At 39.2% G+C, this 20,041-nt stretch overlaps 1 protein-coding gene across 2 annotated transcripts in view; it reads right to left on the reverse strand.

Annotated features, from left to right (window-relative positions):
- The window catches only part of ZCCHC7 (zinc finger CCHC-type containing 7), a 117,910-nt gene that overhangs the window by 11,501 nt on the left and 86,368 nt on the right, over window positions 1-20,041 (reverse strand). For both annotated transcript variants that reach the window (XM_057423919.1, XM_057423920.1), the window contains one exon: window positions 12,169-12,204. In XM_057423919.1, coding sequence (XP_057279902.1) covers window positions 12,169-12,204 — 36 coding nt within the window. The remainder of the gene's footprint in view (window positions 1-12,168; window positions 12,205-20,041) is intronic.

The raw sequence follows: 20,041 nt of genomic DNA on the forward strand, positions 1-20,041 counted from the left end.
TGAAAACATTCAAGGAAGAGACAAAAAGTACAATATTACATATTTAAAAGAAATGAATGTAATCTTTCAATGCTCTTACAAGCAGATAAAAAAAATACTGAAATACTAATTCAAAAAGTCTTTTCTGAAAAATGGACAAAAATATCTCAAGCTCATACAGAAAATGAATTTATGCAAGATAGCAGGGATAACAACAATACAATCCCTGAATACCTCAAAATCTTCATGGTTTAAAAAGCATCCCAATCTTCTCCAAAGGTGGTGGCATCTATCCAGTCGTCCATGGCTAATTTTACACACAATGCAAAATGTTATTTAAATAGGACAGTGCATTAAACTTCACCTATTTTTGATGTAGCTCTCAAACTACAAACCTATCTTTCTTCTATTTTAATTTTAAAGTAAGTTAGCAAACACTTCCTTCTTAATCCCCAGAGACTACCTATACAGGGACACAAATGCACAAATTTATGACAGTAACATAAGCGCTCCTCTGAAGTAATGTGCAGCATTAAGTGAAATCGTTTCCTGGAAAGATATTATAGGTATCTATATTTTATTTGCCATCTTAAACATATCTGGGTCTTTATGACCTTATTTTTAAAATGTATTTCCTTTTTTACATTTCCTGGTGCAAATGGACTGCATAAATAAGCAATGTGCTATGAGGCTTCAGACTAGCCGATAAACCCTTTCAATTTTCATGCCAGCTTCTTCTTTTGTAATTCAAATCTGGCTGAAAACTGGCAGCTCTGAAAACTGAAACAAGCACTGCCACAAATACCTTGTAATGCTATCGACCTTGTCTGCCCATGCAGTGAGAAAGGGAGATGCATATGTGTCTGCAGTCATCCAGATAACACAACTCATTTTTTTGGGGGGGTGGGGGTGGATAACAGAAGCCAGCCCTGGACTGTGCACCAAAAGCAGTCATTACCAGGCAAGCTGAAGAATAAGTCTCTTCAAAATACACAGCACATTTAAAAACCATATACAGGGCTCAGCCACTGCTTTCATTACCAATTTTAATTTAGCTCCTTCAGTTTGCCAGCCAGATAAACTCTTTAGTGCTGTTTTTTAATCTATTTGCCACATTTTATGTTTAAGATTATAGTAATATGGGACAGGAGAAGGAATCACTTTTAGAGGAAATAAAGAAATAGATCCGCTTATCAGCGCCCATCAGAAAGTTCATTAATCAGCCAGGCTTTGTGCCCCCTAAATTGAAAGGTTAAATAATCCTCTCAGGAATATTTCTTTGCACCACCGCCAATTGTCCAGAGAGAAGCTGCCATTCACAGCACTCTGGATCGGTGACAGGGTATTTTACCACTGTTTGGCCCCCAAACAATGATGGACAAATGGCCTGGCTCACAAAGAAACCTTTTAGTACAAGGATGGAGAAAGGACCACAAGCTTTGAAGTGGGGTGGGGGAGGTGGGTGGCAGGGAAGAGGCAGGGGAGGAGGAGGAGACTTATGCATGGGGACATGTATATTTTATTCAGATGTTTATGAGGAGACTGGCCAAACGTCGTTACATATGCGCCCAGGTGTACGCGTGCAGAGAGCACCGGTCAGCACTGTACCACGCACGCTCACCTCACTCCACTAAGTATATGCATACTTACACATACATTTATACAGTAATCTGAACACAAACATTTGCAAAGCCTGTAACACCAGAAGATGAACAGAACTGAAGCATGGTTATATTTATTAGGTAATACACTGGGGAGCCCAACAAACCCCACGGTTTTAATTTTTACTGTCATTCTAGATGATTTACAGCTTCCTCTCTCTCTTTCTCTCTTTAACTTTTATGTCGCCTACTAATCACCTTTCACCATCAGATGTGCAAGAAGGAAGCACCACACTTGAAATAACTTTCTTATGAGAGCATTCTTACTAGATACTTGCTTTGAGGCAATTTCTGTTCACAGCTAAAATTGAAGTAAACACAGAAAAAAATACAGTGCTGCTGGAGGATACAAGATGCCAGAAGAGTGGTTCATCAGTTTTCTAGCAGTGAGTTTTTGCTGGGGTACAGTCTAAATAAGCAACAATTCAAGTTTTCTTTAAATGTTGTAGCAGCTAGGCTTCAATCTGTAGCACCCTTTACTGACCGACAATTTTACGGTAACATTTTTCCTTACATTACCAACATGTTAACCATGCATGTTAATGTTTATCAATTTCCTCATAATTTTTTTTATGCATTCTCCATTTAAGAGCATCATATATATTCAGTAATACCATGATTATTTTTACCTAGCTTTACAATGAGTGACGTTCATCCACACTGTGCCCTTGAAGAAATGTCTGACAGCCTATATACAACCATTAATGCAAAGAAGCTTTTCCATGTCATTCTTACAGATCTGGGTTTGTGTTTTGTTTTGTTTATTTGTTTTTAAAGGTCTCAATTCCATGAAGTTTTTACTTGAATATGACTTGGGACTTCCTAAGTAGCCTACATCATCTAAAAATGGGTTGAAAAATATCAGATTTTTGCTCTCCCATGTCATATAAATGTATTACTGATCAAAAGTATTTTCTCCAAACCAACTTTTGAATATGCCACTGCTACTATTTTCCCTCTCTTTCCCTCCTCACACAATCATCAGAAAAGCAGGATTAATTTAAGCAGGGTGCCATCTTCTATCAAAATAAGTCAGAAAAAAACTGGATATTGTGTGCAAATCTGGTGCAATTAATTGTAGAGCAGAACATATTTCAGGGCTACCAAACAATACACAGAAATCCCTCAGTGTTTGTGTATGCTCGTGCACAGGCACTCACCACTCCATTTTTTAAGTGCTGAAGGAGGTTACAAATATACTTTAGAATGAGAATTAACTGCATAGAAGCAACATGAAATTACTTTCTCTTAGCTACAAGATGTGTAGTTACTATAGGCAAAGAAATTATTAGTTTGAAGGGAGAAAATAAAAAAAAAAGGGGGGGGGGGGGGGAGGAAGAAGACAAGCGGCTTTTGGACTTGACGCTGATTCTGAGACACTCTCAACCCAGGCAGTGACCGTCCATTTCTTGCAAATGTATCACTTGGTTTACTGTAAAAACAGTACCTCTTCCTGTAAGTGTTACCTCCATCCTATCTCTGGAGAATAAAAGCCTCTGTCGCGTCCCTTCCTGTAGTGCTGCCATGCCACGCCATGCCACGCCATGCCACACCATGCCATGCAGGTGGCATTGCTGCAGTGCCATGTGCCATGCCATGCAGGACGGCACCACGGTTGCACTGTCTGCACTGCAGAGGCACTGGGACAGGCAAGACACAGACTGGACAACAGAGTGAAATGTCTACCAAGTAAAAGTTTATTGACTTCTGGCAGAAGTGAGAAGACTAGCCAAGGCAGTGGTGTCATTGTTTCTATGCGAGGTGCTGCCAGTACAGGGTGGCTGGGCCCATTTCAGAGTCATACTCACAGCTGCTAGCTTATGTTTGTCAAATGTTAACTGAACATTCAAAAATAAGCTAAAACTGAAGGCCTAACTTCACTCCCCTGAAGCCAATAATTCCGAGGGCTGTTGCCTTCTTTTGCTTTACGTGGGCACTATATGCATATATACATATATCATGCAAATCACCCACTGCTCTGAGACTTCTCTAGTACTGTGGTGAAACAGTATCCACTTATGGTATTGGGTTCTATGCTGCTCATCACTTTATAAGGGTCTTTGGTTCCTTTTAATACCCTTTATGCTTGATTTTTCAAAATTTGAAATCAAAATCAGGATGATTCTGTCACAGGGATAGTAACTTTTCTATTCACTTGACAGGACCTACCAAGATGTATTAATATTGACATGATAGACCCCTCTCAGAATTAAATCAGTGAATACTTTTAGGAATCCTAATCCATAGATTATTACCATGATCGACCATAATTTTCTCAAGTTACTGTCTCACACCAATATGAGCTCCTGGCTGCTCCCAATACACAGATCATTGAAAAGGTGAACTCACAGGTCTGGCAGTGACATGGTCGATCTCACACACACTGCTGAGAGTGCAGTGGTCCACAAACTGCTCTTGATAAATACCTGTGATGTTTCAACATGCAAAGCATTTGCACAATAAAATGCAACAGTTTTGGTACTATTAAAGCATGTAATTTACAAGCAGATACTGAGTGGACAGGACAAGCAAAATGCCGTTTCTAGCTAGGATATATGTGCAAACAGTATGTGGAGATTTAGGCTCTACTGACATTGTACATTTTTTCCACCTTGCAATACAAAAATGCACCAAAATACGTTTCATGTGACCTACACAAAAATATAATTTTTAGTTGTTTTAAAATGTCTGAGAGATCACAGATAATTTCTTATTTCTTAGGGAATTCTGAAACTAAATTCTAACAAAATTGAGAAAAAAACACCTTCATATCAAGTTCAGAGGAATCATTTTCAGGAATATAGGAACTTTGATGAGAATATTCATACAGAGAATTTACTGTAGAACTAGATTTCCCTCCCTACGCCCTTCTCTCCCCCTTTCCCGCAAAAAAGCTTGCTTTTAAAATGCATTGGAAATATCATTCTGCCTTGAAAATTCTGTTTTCCTTATTTAGATGGTTAATATTTGAAATAGTAAAAATTATTTAAATGATCATATAGGTTCACCTTTTCAAACTGAAGGAAAGAGAGGTGAAAATTTTTACCAAACTCATCAGCATTAAAGACCATCTTAATCCCTTCCCTTAAAAGAACTCCAGTTGTGTATATGATAGGGAGACATTTCAGCAATGAATCTTACAATGATTATCCTGCTTTCTATTTAACTAACCACTTATCTCACAGTTTTGCTGTATCATAAAAATGCGCATCACAACCATTTCGGCATTTGCTGAGCAAAGGAGGGATGTACACGGAAGTTTCTATGTGGAGAACAGAGCAATTCCTGCACACAAGTTTCCATGGGAGGGAGAAACTTTTTCTAGTCATGAGCCCATCTTGCAACCAGAATTGCCAGAACAGCATTTGGAAAATGTCACGTACCACACAAACAGCTTCCTGGGCATACACAGGTTAGATAACCATAGACTTAAACATTCAAAATATTAAAATATATTCATTTCCATCCCCTGCTCTTCTCCTTTTTCTATTTAAAGGCAGCCCCAAAATGTACTGCTTTTGCAGAAAACACAGTGTTCCTTAAATAACAATAACATGTATGTTCAAGTCCAGGAATTCTCTGAAGAATGCCATTTCTCAAAAACACTTCAAAGAGGTTATTTGGAACCAACCCCAGAATCAGAGAAATGGAAATCACCTGGTTCAGTCAGCCAAGCTTTCTATTTTCTCCCAGTTCCAGACTGCTTCCAGAAATATATCAAAATGCAATTTCCGGTCAAGATGCAATCAGTCCTTAACCCTCAATTTAAAAGCACCTTTTATTTTATTTTCTGGGGAGACAGATGAGAAGGGCATGAAACATATAAATGTTAGAGGAAGCAGGCATGCTTTCTATCATGCCTAGATGATTAAGGTAAGTGATGCTGTGCTGCTGGAAGGCTACAGAGCCCACCCAAAGCGGCCTCTTGGGTCCATGCACGTTGGCAGCTTTCTGGTCCAGCCTAGCAAGAGCCAGGTACAAACCTGGGCTAACTACCGCAACTCATGGCTGTAGGAGGCATTAACTGAGGATCTGTCTCTGTAGTGAAGAGGTACAAGACAACATCACTCTTCCCCAGAGAAAGTGCAAGTGCAAAGACATGTTGGCGTTTTACAGGTAAAACCGTGTGAACTTTCAGCTTAACCGACACACAAAAATCCCCTAATTATTTGGCACTCATATGTGGGCAGGGGTATCAGTTAAACCCAAACATTTTCATGAAAAGACACACTCTAAGTAGTATTTTTTGTAGATCTTACATATTTATATAAAGTTATCAAAGCTACTCGTTTTCCTGTAATTTCTTAAAAACAGTTTTCAAGAAAAATATGGGAAAGAACTCTGTCTAGCACTCTTTCATACTTCAAGCTATAGCACATGCTTTGTGCTCACAAGCTTACACTTATTTCAGGTCTTGAAATTCTCAGTTTTCTGTAAAAAAAATCTATCAGAAAGAATACTGTCTTTTGTGAAATACAGTTTCTTTGCTATAGAAAAAGATTTTGTGCTTAGGTCTCTGATAGCCAAAAAAATATCTGAAATTGAAAAAGAAGAGAACACAGGACAAATTATAATTAGTAGGGGAAAATAAAGAGAATGTAAAATAAAATCCAAGAGACCCTACAGAGAGCACACGAAACCACTTCTAACATGCTTATTTTCAGCAGAACAACAGTGCAGTGCATGCAGACATTTCAGAAGCACCTCTTTCACAGAATGGGACTTGCAAAAGTAGTAGGGCTCAGGCTTGAACAATGCAAGTAGATAATTTAAAAACAATTGTTATCCAAGATCTGCCCTACCCCATCCCCTGGCTAAAGAGGCTACTAGCATGCATTTTCAGAGAATATAAAATCTTAACAACCCAAGCACCGAAAATGCACCTTTCCCTGAAGGGCAGAAGAGTGGGGCCACGGTCACAATCTGGCTGTTTGTGTCTCCCCACAATCCACAAGAAGCAGAGCCCTAAATTCATATCCCTGGGAATTTTGGGTTGCCTTCCCTGTGAAATATCCCACAGAATGCCTATTAATGGTGTTAGGGCCCACTCTGTGATTCCAAAATATGAATAAATATACTGTCTACCACATAAACACACTGGTATTTTTACTAGAGTTAATAGAAATAACCTTAAAAGACCTGGAGAGAAACTGGCCAAGTGCTAAAATATTTAACAGGAATGTGCTGATCTCATGGTCTGCAGCCTTGCATCATGCAAAGACTGGAGGAGCCAACACTGCAGCCACGTCTACAGCCACTGCGGCAGCCCCATCCCTACACACAGGCAAGTCAGGCTTCGTTTCCTCCTAGAAATACCCCGAAACCCATCCTTTGCTCACCGCACAAAACCTACAGAGCTTCTCTGGAAACCAAATGTTCTCTCTCTCAAGCTTAAATATTTTTTTTCCAGAGTCATACTTTAAATTTTCTCTTTCTGAAAGCCACATTTTAAAGGACACAGATTGACTTTAAGCAGCACTGCTTACATTTTCATTTCAGGAAAAAAGTGGCAGACCATGAGGAATTTTAATAATGCACACAAAGAAATCCTAGCGCAAAAATTAAACACAAAAGATGCATTGTCCCTCCATGTCTTTTACGTACAGAGGCCAAACCAGCCAGTTCCTGGTTCACCTTCTTTTATGTTAAGTGGATTAAAAGTAAGATTAACAGACTGTCAAAAAGTATGTTAAATGATAGCTTCTGCTAGCTAAAAATTCTGATGGTTCTAAAACTCTGTTGGTGGCCATCTTGGCCTAGGAGGTTTAAAATAAATAAGACTGATGAAGGCAGAGGATAGGAGTCCTTATGGCCAGAGCAGTACAAGGGGAGGAAGAGGTTATTAAAAATCCTTACAGAAAGAAAACACATAATCTGAGCAGGATTTGTGCTTTAATGCATTCATTTACGCTAAGAAACAAACATATTTGAAAAATAAAAATTGTGCTTTGCCTATTTTGTGCACAGAATTTCATTACTCTGTAGGTATTTACTGAAGGAAATACTAAGACTTGCAACATTTTTTGATTATTGTATCCACATCTTGCTTCTGAGCCAGACTGACCTGTTTTTGTATACCAGAATCCCACCTAACAATGAAGCAGTGCAGCACAAATCAGGAGATCTATGCAGGCAGTGCATATATACTGAAATACTGAGATTTTGCCTATCTGGGTAACCCAGCAGTGCAGAAGGGGTCTGAGTTACACTTCAGGAAGACTCACACAGATGAAGTGCAGGTTCAAGCCTGAAGAAAAACATGGGTCACTATGCGCTGAAAATAAACTTCCTCTTCATTCTCCAGTGGTGTCATGTGTTGGGTGGAAATGTGACTGCTCACAGCAGTGCAGGACCTACCTTTAGTTTCATTGGGCAGTCCGGCAGCAAAGCCACAGGACAACCTATGGGAGTGGAGTGGGTCTGGACCTGAGGTTCCATCCATGGTTTTGGGTAAAGAACACAAATGACTTCCTCCCATGGCGCAGTGCCCCCACAAAGGGCGGCTTCAGTTCTACTGTCCACCCCGAGCCCCAAGCTGGCAACAATGATGGCAGCCCCCACGCTTGCAAAAAAGGGCTGTCCCTCCAGAATGAGCTATCATGGGCCCCACGCTGGACTTCTGAGCCTGGGGTACAGCAGGACTGTTTGGCTCCTCCAGCGTGCAGATCTACGTAAAATGGGAGGGGCTACTGGACATGCAGTTAGGTCATCAGTTAGCAGATAAAAGACAGAGGGATGCTGTTGTATTTACTTAAGAATAAACTGCAAAACTGAACCAAACACATGAAAACTGTAGGGTGCCTTAATCTCACAGGTTTTCTCACTGACTTCTTTTCCTCTTTTTAATTAGAGGGCTATAAAGTGCCCTCCACTTGAGTACAAAATGTTCAATACATGTCCCTACCTTTATAGCTGAAATCTGAAATGTCAGGAGAAAGGGAATGAAAAAGAGCCAAGCATTCAAAGGATGAAAAAGCACTGCTATGAGCACCCCCAATATCCTTAAGACGAAAAGGGAATGTGATGGTATGTCCTTTGGAGCACAGACCATATTTCTCTGGGTTTGTGAAACATCTGGCTTTTAGAAAGACAAAGTTGTAAGCTAAGCTTTCCAATAATCTAGAACAAAGAGCTTTACAAGACCTTCAGATGCCTTGTCTGTGAAAAAAAAACCCAACAAAAACAGAGGTATTATTATTTACACTGTAGTAAGCCATGTTGAAAACTGTTTATCCTGGGTATGCCAATGAAGTCCTTGTCTTAGTGCTTGAATTGAAAATAACCCCTCTGATAAATGTAAGCAGGATCAAACCTATTTATTACAAACAGCTACCTATATGAAGAGAAGCTTAAAACATGTTTTGACAAACGTAATTTCCCCTTTATGATATAAGAGAAATACACAGAGACCAGGCACAATGAAAATGATTTGTAAAAGTTTTAAATCACCATCTTAAAGAGGATATTAAATAGTATTTTAAACCACAGTGGGAACTGGATTGTTCTGCTGACTTTGTTTTTTTGCAGAATAGTTTTAGTCAACAGAGTTGAAAGAACAAGGTTAAAGAAACCAACTTCATCCACTTATAAACCTTTGATTATCACAGAGCCTTTACATTTAAGCTTCATTGAATGCAATATGATAATTTTTTTTCTATCAAAAGGCAAATTAAAATATTCAGCTTCTAATCCTTTTTGCCACTTCAACTGCTCATAAGATTTCTTGCACTGGCAGTCTATTTTGGTTGGAGTAAGACATTTCTGCCCATACAACAAATTATTTGTAATGTGCCAAAATTTGTCACCACAACTGATGTAAACAAAACCATCCATAACAGCAGAATGGATTTATCATTTAGTCATTGTTCTAGTCAATCCGTGTTTCTGTGCAGGGGCTTCAATAAGTCAACAGATGGCAGTCCATCTCTTCGTAAAGAGCCAGATAATGAATAAAACCACCAAAAGCTTCACAAAAGAGAAAGGTGGAAGGCTGTGTGTTTTTTCATGAGCATTCACAGTAATTAACTAAGAATACTTTATATAATGCAAAACATTTAGACAAACTTTGTAATGGCCGTTTGTAAGCAACATTATAATAATGGTCTTTTATTACAAACCTGAATGCCTTTTTTTATTTGCACTTACATGTACCTGTGTGTGTGACATGACCAATTTACCAACATAAATTTAAATCTAATGGTTGCATCCATGGATAAAGCATAGGAAAAAAATCTCTGTAGCCTTGGTCTGTTTGCTAATAATCCACAGCACAGCAACAACCATAACAGTACTTTTTTTTAAAACTTCTATTATTTTTCTTTAACTACTCTCATGTTTGCACAGAAATATTTATTCTAAACTAGGAAAATTAGAAATTAATTTCTGTAGTGAAATACCACTCCACAAATATGAGAGTAAAAGGTCTCGACTTTTTAGTTACAATTCTACAAGTCTACATATACAATATACATTATTCTAACAGAATTTTTGCTTTTTGTGAGAACACCACTTTGTTTTCCTTTGAGATCAAAAGAGAATACTTAAATGGAATAATAAAAGCTGGGACTCCTGTATTTAAGCCATTCAGATAATGCAGTTTCTCAAGGAATAACTTATTTTAAATATCAAGCATGTCTTTTGCAACAGAAATTTTTACATTCCAGGCTTAATTTGACTACTAATGTAACTTTAGGTCAAAGCAAGTCTTCCCTTTCAAAAAATGGAGACAGGCAAAGCATTTTCCACCTATCAGAAATGCGGATTATTTGCAGATAATTTGCAGTTCCACTAAAAAATCATTTACAGGAAGCTAGTCTGACTCTGCCAAATTATCTTTGAGTACCCGTATTTGACCACATTTCAAAATGTCCCCAAAATGCACTAACAATTTCCAAATAGATACTTTTAGTAATACACTTGTATCTGTAACTACTACATTTTCTGACAAAGGTTGAGGTTGTTCTAACAAATGTTGTTAGCTTCATACTAATTAAAGTGTAAACTCTGAGTGCGTTCCACAAAATTCACAGAAAAATTTTTCACCTCAGATACCTCAAATTCTGTCCTAGTAAACACTTGGTCAGGTTTAAGCTCCCTTAGAAAATTAATATTTTCTAACTGTTTGCAACTCATTTTGCAAGGAATTTTCAACAGCAAGAAAGACTAAAATTAAATTAAATCATACCTCAGCAAAAACAGAAACCAACATATTACTGCATCTAATATACTTATCTGATTGTTAAGATTCCAAATGTCATAAAGATTCCAGAAATCACTTTTACATGCACCCCTCAGGATTATAATCGAAGACACTACTTACCTTTTTCATTCATGTAATTTTGAAAAAGCAAACAAAAATACTCACTGAATACTCACTTTTGATCCTAATGGTGTTTTCCTTTATTTTTATTTATTTTTGTAAAGACTGTACCAATTCTGCTTAAAATAAAAGTAAATGCTCAGCAAGGATAGAGGATTTCCAAAGCAGATCTTTGTTTTAAAATCATTATGCAGAAAATGCAAGAAGTGGTTTTAAGCCCAGATTTCTGCTATTCATTGAATTTAGAAATAAAAACAGAAAAGAGCATTCCACTACCATGAAGACGTGAAAGCAATAAATTATAAAACACATTCCATTTATTGCTCAAAAGAAAAAGCCCTCATCAAAGACCCACAAAGAAAACTAGTGGACAAACTTATCTACTTTGTTTTGAACGGGCAGAAGCAATTAATTATCTGTAAAAGCTCCATACATATGAGGTTGATAAGGACAGCAGTGACAGCAAAGATTCAGCTAACAGCAAAACCCCCTAATCTTTAGAGGCGTTTTCATGTATGATAATTTTATAAATTAATATATTCAAGATTTGTGATACTGATCCATAGAATATTGTCTTAATCAGTTAAATATTGTTCTATGTTTCAATTTTTGCCAAATTTATGCATAATTTGTTTTATTTTTATCTCTGTTCTATATATGAGGAAAAGCATTAAGTAATACACTGGTACAGTTCACAAAGTTTTATATTCCTGTTTCAGTGATTAAAGACCAACTAATGCAGGCCAAAGAAGTTACAGCTATATCCTTACCAATTTGCAATTACCTGCAAAAGTTTATAAAACATATTTGCTGAAACTAACATGGCCACTCTAGCTGAGATTTATTTTACTCATTTAAAAAGAAAGCTCTGTCACACACAGTAACTACCAGCATCTGAGCTGGCATTATTGCTTCTGCTATGCATCTGAACTTAAAATTTAACCCCTTTTATATGTGTAAATGTAGTCACCAAGAGGGGAGAGTGCTGCAAGGCAGTCATTTAATGATTACAGTATTAAAACAAATTTGTAAGTCCTAAATATGTTTAAAAAATAGTGACAGTGTTTCACTACACTCTTCAGTTCAAAAACTCTTCAGATGTTTATTATCTTCTCACAGAAGATGCTTGTCTATATTTTATGGTCAGCAGTTCACAGAAGAGTAAATAGGCTGGGTGTAGAAGAAAATAAAAAAGGTGTTTCTACTTACTGTTAGGTGATACTGCCTCCATATTTCTGGGCAAGCCTGGAAAATAAAAATATTGATCAGCTAGGAGCATGAAACAAGGTGCTTTACAGCCTGTTGGTTTTGGCATAACACAGTATCCACTGGTGTCGGTCACAGGAAAATAAGAAGCTTAACTGAAAGGGTCTGCATTTCAGCTTCAAAAACCTGGCTAGACAGTTTAATTGAATTTTACACTGGTTTAACACACTCCCTGCCATTGTCAGAAAGCCAGTAACAGTTTTCTCTCTGACCTTCTTCCCTTAAGATTAGAAGTTTGGGAGAGTAGAGTGCTCTTAGATGTAATAAGTATAATACAGCAAAACAAACAAATTAATTTAAATTCTACATTTTCTGACATTTTAAATTTACATAATGTTTTGGAAATTAACTCTTAAAATACCTTCCTTTCATGCAGGAATATAAATATTTTAGTATTTTTGTACATATCTCTATCTTAATCAAAATATAATTGTTACATGCAATAATCCTCAGTAGCCTAATGTCAGATGAGTTGTAAACAAGAAGCATAACAGATTGCTTTAATGTTTCTATTTTTACAACGGCTTGCTTATTTTTTTTTAACTTGCCAGTCTCGCACACAAAATTTAAGTGTAGCCCCTTGTAAAAAAATGCAGAGCAGATTTTTGAATCACAGCAATAACACAGTAGACCTGAGGAATACATAAGAGACAGGAAATAGGAAAATGTGATCTTCTTCTTTAAACAAAATCAGAATGTATTAATGATCAATGAGACAGAGGTTACTTTCTCGACGGCTCTTAATATTTAATAAAACTTACAATATTTCTGCCTTTTGCTATGGCCCCAAGCCATAAAAAGACAGAGAAATAGTGGTACTTTGTCAGCCATTTCAGTGTTTAACTGAGTGTGCATTCCGTAACTTCAGTAGAAGTCTTCCACTTTTGTTTAAAAGATTTACCCTTCCATTAAAATATCTCCTTAATAATTTGAACAAGTAGCAATTTTGTTTGCCATTTTCAATTTTCAGTATTTTAAGAAGAAATATTAGTTATTCTGTGGCATCTACATAATATGCCTTAGCTCCAATTTCAAATACTGAAGCCTCATGACTACTTGCAAATGAGTACTATTAACATTTCTTCAGATTTCAAGTAAATTTTTCTCTCATGCCTAAATTCTTGCCTTCTTTTCTTCTGAGTATATTAATTAATAAAACCCCTCCTAACAACTGATACTAGCAACTGAGCCTCTCAAAAAATAATGCAAGTTTTTGACAGTCATCCTATGGCATATACAGTATGTTTTTCCCGGATGTGATGGAAATTATTTATATTCATTCTGTCAGTAACACAATTTTCTGGAGAAAAATCTATAATCCGTTCTGAGTAACGATTCGACATTTCTCCTCTTACTTAAATACTGCATGTAAACATTTGAGTTTTATATTAATGTTTCTATAAAGAAAGTGTGCGAAGTACACCAGATTTCTAACAGAGGAGCAGAGCACAACATTTGAGTTTGAACACACTTGAGCTGTCTCTGAGCGCAAACAAAAGGATTTTCCTCCTTCTCTAACTTACACAGGATTTGGAGGTGTGAAACATAAACACACTCTAGCGTATAAAAATATTGTATCAAAGACCTTGCCTTCGCTCTAAAACCTGTAAAAGGCTTCAGCCATGAGACCTTCTCTGGCCTAGCACAGGGGTAGCAGGCAGTTATTTCTACATTAGTTCTGGACAGTCTTCGATTACCACAGTGTCCCCAGACTAATATGGTTGAAAAATCACAATCAGTGAGTTGTCACATACTGGCAAAATGCCACTCTGTGATATGACCTTTACTCACACAGTAGCTTAATAATAATAATAATAATAATAATAAAACTTTATTTTTGAATAATAGTTTGGTTGGGGGTTGTGTTTGTTTTTTTTTTTTTGCTCTGGGTTGTTTTTTTTTTAACACAAAGGCATCATTTCTAGCAAAAATCTGTAACTCAGAGTAGGGAACTGCAGTTGGCACAGCTCTTACCAAAACACTGGAAGAGGCACAGTCCCTCAGCAGTGCTATTCAAAAGTAGGCTTTATCATCACCATCTTTAAGGATGTTCTAAGGCTGTGGGAGAACTTAAGGGAGGTAGGAAGAAGGTAGTAGGGGAAAATTGGCCAAGTATATTTCTTCATTCAGATGGTGATTTGGTGTAATACTTTTCATCATCACAATCATCACTTACAAACTTCAGAAGTTGAACAGAATAGTCGAAAAAGGATGCATGGCTAAACAACAGCATTTTAGAAAAGATGCTTTTAACTAGGAGTTTTATTACCTTGGATCAGCTCAGAGTTATTGTCTGTATCGTCTATCACAGAATGACAAAAAAGTATAATTAACAATTACTACTGAATACTGGCTTCTCAAATGAAGCAAAGAGTTTTGCTATGGAAGAGAGCATAACCAAATCCAACAACCACACAACCTGTGATTTTTCTTATTCATTTAAAAGTACTTAACCGTGAATGGCCCCCATTTAAAGAAAAGCCCTTGCGGTATAAACTGTGATGGCAGTGTGATGAACTACATTAAAATAAAATTGCATTTATTTCCTGCCCCAGTAGTCTGACCTTACTAGCATTCAGACGTACCAGCACAAAGGGTGCCTACTTTCAAAAGCGATGTAGAACGCACAGCAGAGGTGCTTCCCTGCACCTTTCCCTACATCCACGTGCCTTTCACTGCACAAGTGCTGCTGGACAATTAATTTTCCCAAATCCATGCTGTTCATTGCTGCAGCCAGCATTTGGTTAATTTGGAAGGGTGATTATTCATGTACGAGTCTGATCTGGCTAAGGTTGCCACACCAGATGAATCATGGCTGGTTACTGTGCATTTTGACCCATACTGAATTTTATCAGGTGCTAATTATTGTTTTACCAGAACAAGGGCTTAATGCATCTGTTGTTTAATTCCCACTTCCCTATTCTCAAACGTGAACATCAAAGAAAATAAAACACTCAAACTCAAACAGCCCCTGACAGCAGCCCAGGACTCGAGTGCTCAATAGACAAGGCCCTTGCCACCAGTTCTCATATTTCCACAACAATGAGCAAACACAAAACCAGCACTAAGCGGCCTTTCCTCCTTTCCGCTCCCCTTGGCCGGTCGTCTGCCTTGCGCTGAGAGGGCCCTCGATGGCAGCCCTGCTGGGACTGCAGCGCAGGGGAGAGGATTAGCCTCGCTAACATGTGAGCATTTGCAAAAGGGAAGGAAAAACCCCACTACTGTATTTGGCGTATGAATAACCAAAATGCACGCGCTGACAGGAGACCGGGATGGGCCTGCTGCTCCCCGGGAGAAAATGTAGCTGTGATGAGTGACAGGGCTTTCAGGAAATATGTTCACAATCACAGACAGTGAAGGCCATGACCTAGATCGTTTAAGAGCTTGTCTTGTCAAATTATCAAAAGCTTCTTCGTCTCTGAATAAAGAGTGACATAAGTGAGTGTCAGAAAGCTGCAGGCTGACAAGCCAAGCATACAATAACAGCATGCACGTCACATACTTGCCGAACACTGCCACGGCTAGCGGCAAATCTTAATGAGAGCGCGGCTGGCCCAGGAGACTTGGGTCCCTGCTGGCACAGCTACTCATCTCGCAAAAATCCTTCAGCTCCAAGTCAGTTATGGTCTGACACGACGACTACAATTACTAAACACAACTTTTTAACAGAATCCTCTGGTGCTTTGTCAAAGCAGCGGCTGCTAGGAGCTGCCCTGCCGCAAGCCACCACAATAAGACAAAAGATTTGCCAAAACACACACTTTTCATCACCTCTGCATGGGAACTGCCACGGAAAACACACAGTGCTTCTCTTCAAAACCTCTCCTGCACGAGCAGATGTCGAGACCTCTCCCCTGCCACCAGCGCAGACGGCTGCCGCTGCTGGTGTGGTTTGGGCTTGGCTGGTTAACTGCCAGGACCGACCAGGACCCTGGAAAAGTTTACTTATGCTTACCATTAGGTGGACATAGACTTGCCCCAGAGGTGTGAAAAATGGGGGATGCTGCTGGGGAATGGGAGAAGAAGGGCAAACCCTTCTCTTTCTGCCCAGGTGCCCAGGTGAGGGCCAAGCACCTCTGGCACCGCTGGTGGGAATGGGCCACATTGGCTACAAGGCTACCAGCCAGCCCTGTGGGCTTGTCCCTGCACCTCCAGTCATGTTCTGACCTGCAGAGCAAAGCCCAGCATGGGCTCTGAAATGACACAAGCAGAAGGAAACCTGGGAGAGAATAGACTAAGGGTGGTTTACATGGCCAGAAAAGGTGTCAGGACATGTGGAGACAATGGCGGCTAAGGTACCTGGCTGGGTCCTGGGAAGGAGTGTTTGCTGCTTCCCAGGGTGTGGGTGTGTGCAGACATGCATGCTTCTTCACATGAATGGCATGGCATGGCTAACGGGAGACAGGGACCTGGGCACTGCTGGCACTGATGGCTGCCAGATCCTGGACAAGCACAGGCAGCTTACCGAGCACTCACACAGTTTTTTGCCTCCTCCCTGCCAGCACCCTGTTTATGAAGTTCTAACCCTAACCCCCTTGCAGCTGGCAGATGAGACCGTAAACCACAGGCCACCTCACTGCCACCAAACCCACAAAACACAGGACATGGGGCTTTCAGCCTACACATACATAAGCATAAGTACATATATATGTCACACACACACAAGTATTCATACACATGTATATGTGTACACAATGTCTCTCCTAGTACAGACAAAAGCTGCACTTGAAACTTCGGAACAACTCTGCTACCTGCTCTGTGCTCTTACTCCTGAGGAAAACACATGAGGTTAAGCTACTTCAAACATGACTCCGTCTAAAACGACTTCATACATTTTCAGGGCTGTCTCAGGGAAAGAGACTGATTTAATGGATAACAACTGCACTACCCTGAAAATATTTTAAATAACTTTGAACCAGGTGAAGTACCTTGAGCTGCCTCATCTCTTCTGAACAAAATGCAACTATGGAGAGCCACTCTGAAACAGGCTGCACAGGAGCTTGTTCTGCATCCTTTGTGTCACAGTAAAAGTGAACGTTTTGGGAAAGACATAGTAGAACTTTTTTTTGAGCATCCAAAGTATTTGAAAACATCTCAGGGAAAAAAAAAAAGGAATATTTCAGCTTTTTCCCCAACACTGTATTAAGATCTGTTCTGTGAATCCTGCAGTGGCATTTTCAGAGTGTTTTGGAGAACTTTGGGGAATGCTGGTCTCATTTAGTCCAATACTCAAGTAAAACCTGTGGTCTGCCACCAGCCCCTGTGGACAGCAGAAACATCCCAACAGGCAGACTGATACAGAACAGCAGCAGTAACTGAGCTTGTTGAAACACTTTCAGGTTTTTGATAAAATGCCCTTTTGGTTACTCCTAATGCTTTACAGAAGTTAGCAGAGGCACAGGCATATAGAGCTGTTATCATGATCAGTTTACATAGCCTGAAACCAATAATGACCATGCTGCATCAGATCATCCACCTGTGGTCTCTAACTGTGGCCATAAGCTGATGCCTCATAGAGCTTAAAACCAGGGCAAGCAGACACTGTTACACTTTCCCTAACACTCTCCCACACCCAACTGTTGCACCGCAACTCACTGACTGCAAGTGCGCAAGCTCCATGGAGTTTCTATGTGCTGACTAACAATCCATGGATTTCTCTTTTATGAACTGCTTCTGTCTCCTCTAGAATCAGAGCAGACTTTCTGTATCTGCTGCATCTCACAGCTCTCTGCTACTGATGGACTGCATGAAAAGTCACCTTCTGTCTCTTCTGAACCTAGCTCCTATTGCCTTTGTCAGATTTCCCTAACTCTGGTACTGGAAGAACCAAAAAACAATTGATCCTTAACCACTGTCTCCCATTACAGATAATTTTGAAGCTTTTTACAGAGCCTTCCTCTATTATCTCTCTTCTAGGCTGAAGAGTTGTAACTGTGCTGAAGAATGCAGAAGACTAAAGGAGAATGCAGGGACTAAAGTTGTGTTGAGATGTCCGGTGCTTTCCGGGTGACTCCTAACATTTCGCCAGCTTTTTTTTCACAGCTTGTGAATACTGAACTTATTTTTCTGGGGGGAGCATATCTTACTCCAAAATTTGAGCCCTGAATAGTAATGCTCAGAGCCTAGCATTCCATATGCAAGGATGGGATTGTTTTTCCCCAGGCATTTTTACTTTACATTTATTACCATTCAAGTTCATGCACCATTTTATTGTGCTCTCCCTCTATTTCTTCAGTCCTTGGGCAGTTCTTCACAGTTGGCTCACAGCACTGACACTCTAAATAATTCAGTCTTCTCAACAAATCTTGTCACTCTATTGTTCACCCTTTTCCATGCCACACTAGCATATCCTACCTTTATCCTCTTACTCCATGCCTGTTTAGTTTCCTTAAAAGCTTTTGGTCAGGAACTTTGTCAAAGCCCTTTTGGAAGTTGTAGACTATGTCAACTGGATCATGTTTACACACATGCTTGTCAACCTTCTCTTTTGAAGAACTCCAGAGATTTCCAAGAGGTGGGATTTCCTCTAAAAATGCAATCTTGGATCCTCCCACGTATATCATATTTATACATACATTGCAACATGCTGCTGGAGTTTCTGCAAATTGGCTTGGTGTACATACCAGGCTGGTGGGCCTGACTGCCCAGCTCTCTCTAGGACCCACTTTAAATTTGCCATTGTATTTGCCAGTCAGTTACCAGTTCAGCACAAAGCAAAAGGTTAACCACTGCCATCACTAATTCAGCTATTTCACCTTCCAGTTCCTCTACAGCATTTGGGTAATAGTTATCCAGTTCTGGCAATGAGTTACTATTCATAAGTTAGTAGTAACCCTAACATTCTCTTCAGAATGATTCTCAGATGATTCCCTCCACAAAGTAAGATTTCGGTGTGGGAATGTCTCTGGATTTCTTCCACTATGAACACTAGATGCCAAAAGTTTTCAGGTTGCTAGCAATAGCCTTATCTTGGCAGAGAATTCCTTCCATGTCTTGAGCCTTACAGACTTCTTGTTCTGATATAAAGAAAGATTTACAGTTGGTGTGGATTCTTCTGTGAAGTGCCCCTTAAACTGCTTTTCAGTCTCAGTTCTGCACTTTCACATTTAATCTGCCAGAGTTTGTGATCCCTTTTATTTTCTCTGTTTGCATAGAGACACCAGGTTTTCAAAGGATACCTTCTGCCTTTCATACCCTCTCTGACCGTGCTGCGTAGCCTCATAACCATCCCTTTGCCCTCTGCAGTTCTACTGTGCCATCCTTCTTTCCAGTGATGGGACAGGTGAAACTGCTGCTCAGACACTCCACCATTCACTGCACAGGTAGCTTCATGCCTGTCATGCAGAAGTGCAAAAGAATTGCCTGGAAGTTTCAAAGAAAACCTTTCTGATTTAAGGTGGACCTAAACAAGCAGGATAAATACATGCCACGATGTTCCTGATAATCTACAGAAATTTAGGTAGGATTAAATTTTGGGACAACAGAGGACTCATAAATCTTTACAGGAAAGAAAAGTACTTTATGAGAACTAGCTTCATGAAGTGTGTAAAATAGAAAAGGTAGAAAGAAATGCAAAGAAAAGGGCTACAGTTCTGTTTAACTGCTAAGTAGAAATGGGATGCAGAAATAAACTGTTCATGTTCTTTAAGGCAATGGTACTGTGTACACACTAGCTATAAACGAGTACAGTTAGAAGAGGAACACCAAATTTAAATTTCTAACCTTCCAATACCAAAAGAAATAGTAAGCTTCCAAATGTGGTAGGCATTATTTGCATATCCCACAAACCCTTTTCTATGGTGAGCCTGTAATAAGC

This window comes from Pezoporus wallicus, unplaced genomic scaffold, assembly GCF_028554395.1.
Source record: "Pezoporus wallicus isolate ANWC-B61680 ecotype Strahan unplaced genomic scaffold, APGP_CSIRO_Pwel_v1 contig_7363, whole genome shotgun sequence".
NCBI lineage: Eukaryota > Metazoa > Chordata > Aves > Psittaciformes > Psittacidae > Pezoporus > Pezoporus wallicus.